This window comes from Morchella importuna (genome assembly GCF_003444635.1).
Source record: "Morchella importuna strain M04M26 chromosome Unknown Morimp01GS025, whole genome shotgun sequence".
NCBI classification, from domain to species: Eukaryota; Fungi; Ascomycota; class Pezizomycetes; order Pezizales; family Morchellaceae; genus Morchella; species Morchella importuna.
In genome coordinates, this window is record NW_025763422.1 from 288,134 (window position 1) to 295,247 (window position 7,114).

The 7,114-nt window shown below is 48.8% G+C and overlaps 2 protein-coding genes across 2 annotated transcripts; one reads left to right on the forward strand and one right to left on the reverse strand.

The window, feature by feature from the left end:
* Positions 1–341: 341 nt before the first annotated feature.
* LAJ45_07695 (uncharacterized protein) lies at positions 342–4,065 on the forward strand (the record flags this gene model as incomplete). Its single annotated transcript, XM_046117251.1, has 4 exons — positions 342–684; positions 795–1,118; positions 1,181–3,903; positions 3,958–4,065. The coding sequence occupies 4 exons, from the start codon at positions 342–344 to the stop codon at positions 4,063–4,065; spliced, it is 3,498 nt and encodes a 1,165-aa protein (XP_045969547.1).
* Positions 4,066–5,032: 967 nt separating this feature from the next.
* LAJ45_07696 (uncharacterized protein) lies at positions 5,033–6,430 on the reverse strand (the record flags this gene model as incomplete). Its single annotated transcript, XM_046117252.1, has 3 exons — positions 5,033–5,200; positions 5,263–6,102; positions 6,233–6,430. 3 exons carry the CDS (start codon positions 6,428–6,430, stop codon positions 5,033–5,035), a joined length of 1,206 nt encoding a protein of 401 aa, XP_045969548.1.
* Between the last annotated feature and the right edge of the window lie 684 nt (positions 6,431–7,114).

Sequence of the window (7,114 nt, forward strand, 5' to 3'; positions counted from 1 at the left end):
AGCGGCTGAAGATCCGCTATACGCTACGTCTGATTTAGATTAGATTAGACGTTTTCCCTCCACTATTTCGCTTGTCCCCCCGTTGCTTTGTTGCTTTGACTGTTGCGACGACGAGTGTTGGTGGGGCCCAGATTGGCACGGAAAGGAAAGAGAAAAAAAAATTGTTGCAGGGTCTCTCCTCAAATAGAGTCACCAGCTTTCGTTCTCCTCCCGCTTCTCCTCCTGCCACCCACAAATCTCACATACCACTGTCGTCTCAGAGCAATTGCTTCCACCATTAGTAGGTGATATCTTCTTTATTCATTAATTGCCCCTCCTCTGAACACTCTACTCCTGCTGCAATGGCTCTGGCCCACCGCATTGCCCTGCGCTCTTTGCGTCAGGGCGTAACGTCGTGTGCGAAACCCTCTCGTTCAATTTCCTCAGTATCGAGGCTTCTATCTACACCGGTTTCCTCTCCCCAAAGTGCTTTGAAAAGTAGCCAGGGATGGAAGTCCATTCAACAAGCCCGTACTTTTTCTTCATCGATAAAGTTGCGGGAGTCGCAACAGGCCCCCTCGGCCCAGGCATACCTTGCTTCAGGAGCAATTGCTGGAAGTAACAACCTAGTAGATGTTACTAAGGTTCTCGTTATTGGAAGTGGTGGTTTGAGTATTGGACAGGCCGGAGAATTCGATTACTCTGGTAGGTGGCTTCTTTTATACGAGAATTTATTTTTAGGGTCCAATTCGGATTTTTGGAGATGAGTCACGGGATCCAATTGCTGATATGAATTTTCTTTTTCCTTTGTATAGGTTCTCAAGCACTTAAGGCTTTGAAAGAGGCGGGAAAGAAGTCTATCCTTATTAACCCTAATATTGCAACCATCCAGACATCGCATATTCTTGCCGATGAAGTCTACTATCTTCCCGTCACCCCCGAATATATCTCCGACGTCATTGAGCGGGAAAGGCCCGATGGTATCCTTCTCACTTTCGGTGGTCAGACTGCGCTTAATGTTGGTGTCAAGATGGAGAAGATGGGTGTCTTTGAGCGCATGGGTGTCAAGGTTTTGGGAACTCCAATTAAGACTTTGGAGACTAGTGAGGATCGAGACCTGTTTTCCAAGGCTTTGAATGGTACCGTAAACCCTCAGAGTTGACAGGCGAAAAGTGATATTTACTTCTGACACCAACCACAGAAATCGATATTCCCATTGCCGAATCTATTGCGGTAGAAAGCGTCGATGCCGCTTTGGAGGCTGCTGAACAAATTGGATACCCCATCATTGTCCGTTCTGCGTACGCTCTCGGAGGTCTTGGTTCTGGTTTTGCCAACAACAAGGAAGAGCTCCACGACCTTTCTGCCCGTTCACTCTCTCTTTCCCCCCAGATCCTTGTTGAAAAGTCCCTTAAGGGCTGGAAGGAAGTTGAGTACGAAGTCGTCCGTGATGCATCCAACAACTGTATCACTGTGTGCAATATGGAGAACTTTGATCCTCTTGGTATCCACACTGGTGACTCCATTGTCGTCGCGCCTTCTCAGACATTGAGTGATGAGGAGTACCACATGTTGCGTTCTGCTGCTATCAAGATTGTCAGGCATTTGGGTGTCGTTGGAGAGTGTAACGTTCAGTACGCTCTTCAGCCCGATGGTCTGGATTACAGGGTTATTGAGGTCAACGCTCGTCTCTCCCGATCATCTGCTTTGGCTTCCAAGGCTACTGGTTACCCTCTTGCCTACACCGCTGCTAAGATCGCTCTTGGACACACCCTTCCGGAGTTGCCAAATGCTGTGACAAAGACTACCACCGCCAACTTCGAGCCTTCTCTCGACTACGTTGTCACAAAGATTCCTCGATGGGATCTGAGCAAGTTTGCCCACGTAAAGAGGGACATTGGTTCTTCTATGAAGTCTGTCGGTGAGGTTATGGCTATTGGACGTACCTTTGAGGAATCCATCCAGAAGGCTATCCGCCAGGTTGACCCCCAGTACCTTGGTTTCCAGGGAGCAGAGTTCGAGGACCTTGATGACACACTCCGCAACCCAACTGATCGTAGATGGCTTGCCGTTGGTCAAGCCATGCTTCACGAGGGCTACTCCGTGGACAAGCTCCATGAGATGACTAAGATCGATAAGTGGTTCTTGTACAAGCTCGAGAACATCGTGGAGAAGTACAAGGAACTCGAGCAAGTTGGATCGTTGTTTGGCATCACGAGAGATCTTATGAGCTCAGCCAAGAAGATGGGATTCTCAGACAAGCAGATTGCTAAGTGTGTTGGCTCTACGGAGGATGAGGTCAGATCTCGCAGGAAGAGATTCGGAATCACTCCTTTCGTGAAGAAGATCGACACCCTTGCCGCTGAGTTCCCAGCTGACACCAATTATCTCTATACTACCTACAACGCCTCTTCTCACGATGTTAAGTTCGATGAGCATGGTATTGTTATTTTGGGGTCTGGTGTGTACAGAATTGGTTCTTCCGTAGAGTTCGATTGGTGTGCCGTGTCTTGCACTGTTGCCCTCCGCGAGATGGGCAAGAAAACCATCATGATCAACTATAACCCTGAGACATACTCCACCGATTTCGACACTGCTGATAAACTCTACTTCGAGGAGTTGAGTTACGAGAGAGTTATGGACATTTACGAGCTCGAGCAGGCTGCTGGTGTTGTTGTTTCTGTCGGCGGTCAGCTTCCTCAAAACATTGCGCTCAAGCTCCAGAACAACAATGCCAAGGTTCTCGGGACTAACCCAGAGGACATTGATAAGGCTGAGGACCGTCACAAGTTCTCTCAGATCCTTGACAGCATTGGTGTTGACCAGCCAGCATGGAAGGAATTGACTAACGTTGACGCTGCTCGTGAGTTCGCTGACAGCGTTGGATACCCCGTCCTTGTCAGGCCCAGTTACGTCCTTTCTGGTGCGGCCATGAGTGTCATCCGCACCGAGGAAGAGCTCGAGCAGAAGCTTCTCAATGCCGCCAACGTCAGCCCAGACCACCCAGTTGTCATTACCAAGTTTATCGAGGGTGCCATGGAGATTGATGTTGACGCTGTTGCATCTGGCGGAAAATTGATTATCCACGCCGTCTCTGAGCACGTCGAGCCTGCTGGTGTCCACTCCGGTGATGCCACCCTCGTCCTTCCTCCAGTTACTCTCGAGAAGGAAGTTATGGACCGTGTTAAGGAGATCGCCGAGAAGGTTGCCAAGGCATGGAGTATCAACGGACCCTTCAACATGCAGATTATCAAGGCCCAGGAGGGTGACAAGGTCGCACTTAAGGTTATTGAGTGCAACCTTCGTGCTTCCCGTTCGTTCCCCTTCGTCTCCAAGGTCCTTGGAACCAACTTCATCGATGTTGCCACCAAGGCACTTATCGGAAAGGACGTTCCTGAGCCCACTGATCTTATGGCCATCAAACGTGATTACACCGCTACCAAGGTTCCTCAGTTCTCATGGACCCGTCTTGCTGGTGCAGACCCCTTCCTTGGTGTCGAGATGGCTTCAACTGGTGAACTTGCTTGTTTCGGAAAGGACCTCATCGAGTCATACTGGGCTTCCATGCAGTCTTCCATGAACTTCACTGTTCCTCAGCCTGGCAGTGGTCTCCTCTTCGGTGGTAACCCCGAGAAGCCTGAGTTGGCCAAGATCGTCTCCCTCCTGGCTCCTATGGGATACAAACTGTACGCTGTCTCCAAGGAGATCAAGAAGCACCTTGAGCATAGTGCCGAGGGCATCAAGGTCGATCTCATTGAGTTCCCCAAGACCGATAAGAGGAAGTTGAGGGAGGTATTCCAGAAGTACGACATTTCCGGTGTCTTCAACCTTGCCAACGACCGGGCCAAGACTTTGTTGGACGAGGACTACGTAATGAGGAGGAATGCTGTTGACTTCAACGTGCCTTTGTTTATGGAACCTAAGGTATGCCATATCCCTATACCAATTCTTGAGCAATACTAACGATTTCGATAATAGACTGCTCTTTTGTTTGCTCGTTGCATGAAAGAGAAGCTGCCATTGACTGGAGAGGTTCCTGGTGAGGTCAGGAGGTGGAGTGAATGGATTGGAGGAAAGCCATTGTAGAAAACTTAAAATAAATTTGTAGGTCGGCTTTTGGCCCGGCCGGGGGGGGGGGGGTTAGGGAATTAAAAAGAAAAACTTGCGGGGTTCGGTTTTTATGATATCTTTGTCTGTTTTCACTTGTAGTTTTTTTTTTCTTACTACTACTACTATGAGGTCTCATCTCCCTTTTTTCTTTTTTTTATTCTTTTTTTTTTTTTGAGGAAACAGGACTGTGTGTAGCTAGGACATAGGCGGTTGTGTGTGGTCTTATTGTTCTTGTAAATTCTTTGATTTGTTAGCCAATATCAAAAAGTTTCGGGGGGCGGGACGGGGGAGGGGAAGGGGGTGTTCACAAAATGGTTTATCTACATGTAGCTAGATGCTTTGCAATTTTGTATTTGCTATGTATCCTAACTTAAATACCAACAACCAGGTTCATGAGAATGAATAGTTGATTTTTGCTGAGACTCCGTTCGTGATATGTACCTGGCACTTGGTTTGGGGGGTGGTCGTTGTGTTACGGGCAGTTGTCTGGTTGAGAGGCTAACCAATTACGCCTGTGCACAAGCCATCACTCGACGCCCATCCCCATCCTCATCTCATCATGCGCACGCCTCGCGCCTCAGCCAGCCAAGCTCATCTCCTCGAAACATCCACCACAACGTCATCTAAAGGATTTATAGATTTTTTTTTATAAACAACTAGCCATGTAGTTAGAGTAAATAAACGTTTCAATTCCCACATTGCAATAAAAACGAATGGTATCATTTGACTGCGCGCCTCATCTTCTCCCTTTCCCATCGATCCCATCCACCTCTTTCTCGGCCAGCCAGTAACAAAAGACATGAAAAGGAAATGAAAAAAATTCAGAAAAACGAACACAAAAATAAAGGAGATCACAACCGAAATTTTGTACAAATACAACAAACCAATAGCTTCATTTTTTAACCTTAACCTAACCTAACCTAACCCGTACGCCGGCATCGATTTATCCCTGGTGCAATTTCTTGACCCTCAATGCACCCTCGTAGACACCACGGTCAATTGCAGCAGCAACAGTCAGAGTTCCACCAATAACTGCGCACACACCTGTCAAGAAGCCTGCGAAGCTCTTGGCGCGGGCTTCGCGGTTGATGACCTTCATTGGTGAGATGTCCTGTTTGTTGCGTTAGTTACTTGCTCGGTCTAGAGTGTAATAGAAAGGGAGGGTATATTTACATATGAGAAGAAGACCCCGGGAATTCCACCCTTTGCATGGACGGTACTAGCATGCTCGGCGTCCTGTCCACCCGCAAGACTACGCTTGTGGCTAGTGACTGAGTATTGATGGGTCTCGACCGCGCCGGTTCCAGCTCCTTCGGTGGTTTCAGTGACGCCGAGAGGGAGATAGGATGTGGAAACGACCTTGATGAAGTACATGAAGTTGAATGAGCGCTCGGCAGTGCTCTGGCTAGTTCCATCGAGCGGGTTGTGCTGGTGCTTGACCGTGCTTGGGAGCTCAGGGCCGAAAGACAAAGAGTGGATGACGTGGCTGAACGTGTGCGCTTTGGAGGATGCGAAGTACTGGTTAAGATCGTGCACATGCATTTGGGCAGTCGAGAAGGACTTTCCAGGGGCAATGTGGAAGTTTCCAATGACCTTGTTTACGCTCAGGTGTCCAGCAATGTTGCATCCCTCTTCGCGCATGCTATCGAGACGCTCTGCATAGTGTTCGCGCTCGCACTGCTCGACGCCCTCGCCTTTGCCGAAGGCCCAGCCAATGTTGGCATACGATTCACGGACGTCCTCACAGGTGTTGCAGCAGCCGTTTTTGCCCTCTGGGGCGGGGGCACCGTAGCAGTTACCGCAGTATGAGGGGTCAAGATGAGAAGCGCTGTCGTCGTGGAGGTTGAGAGAGCTGGTGGAGACAGGGCGGGACTCGGGGTAGGGCGTGAGGCGGGTTAGCGAAATACCGTGGGTGATTGAGGATTGCTGTTCGCCCGAGACGTCCATGACATCGAGAGTGAGGAGCTCACATGGTACGTGGGGAAAGGTGATGTTGAGGTTAATTGGAAGTTGCTAGACAGAGCATGAAATGTCAGTGAATGAAGTCTTGCGCGCAACTGCCTCCTCTTCCTTCCTCCTCATAAAGGTAACGTCGCCCCCTCGTAGGCTACATGCAGAAACAAATGGTGGGGAAGAAACAAACCTCCCCTCTCGTCTTATCCACAACCAGCTCGGGCCTTACAATGATTCTCCGGTAATCATTGAATTCCCCCACAACAAGCACAAACACAATAAAGACACTGACGATCGTAACGATACCTCCAGAAGTTGTACGGACACGCGCATCCTCAACCGTTTTGGTGAATGCGTCCAGACGGGTCAGCCGCGATCCTCGTCCCATGATTTATATTATGGAGTATTTTTAAGAATTAATGTGGTTTCTTTTTTCCGTTTTTTTTCACTGTAATACGTTGCTAGATATTGAATGAAGCTTAGGTGGGAGTTTAAGAAGATGCAATCGGGGCAAGAAGAGGAAAGAATGAACGTCGCCAACAGAATAGAATTATGCTGTAGAGGGTAAGGGGGGGGGGGGCAGGCTTGTGTGTTAGGTGATAGGTAATAGTCTGGTCTGGCCTGGGGGTGGGGAGAGTGATATGTGGGTTCTACGGTATGGTACTGAATGAGCGTCAGGGCCAATCTGCATATGGCGAGAGAAGAGGCCACCGTTGTTGTAACGAACGGATTTCTAAAGTAAGGAACAGCTGCGTGTGTCTGTCTGTGCCTGAATGAGAGTCCATTACTTTTACCATTGATGCCTGCACCGTGCATGGGCAAATGGCTAGTAAAAAGCCTCAAAGGGGGAATCTGTGGCTGTGTCAGGTCAGCCTTTGAACGATTACTAAATGGGGTACTTTTATGTGACCTGATCAGGTATGGTCCGGAATTATGATGTGAGTAGATCCTTGGCATGCGTGACTCCATCGCCACTTCCTTTCTCTTTGCGTCTGACTCTCTTACTTTCCCCCCACACATACTCTTTAACCTTTTAGATACAACTAACTACAACTCCCCCTCACCTTTTTGT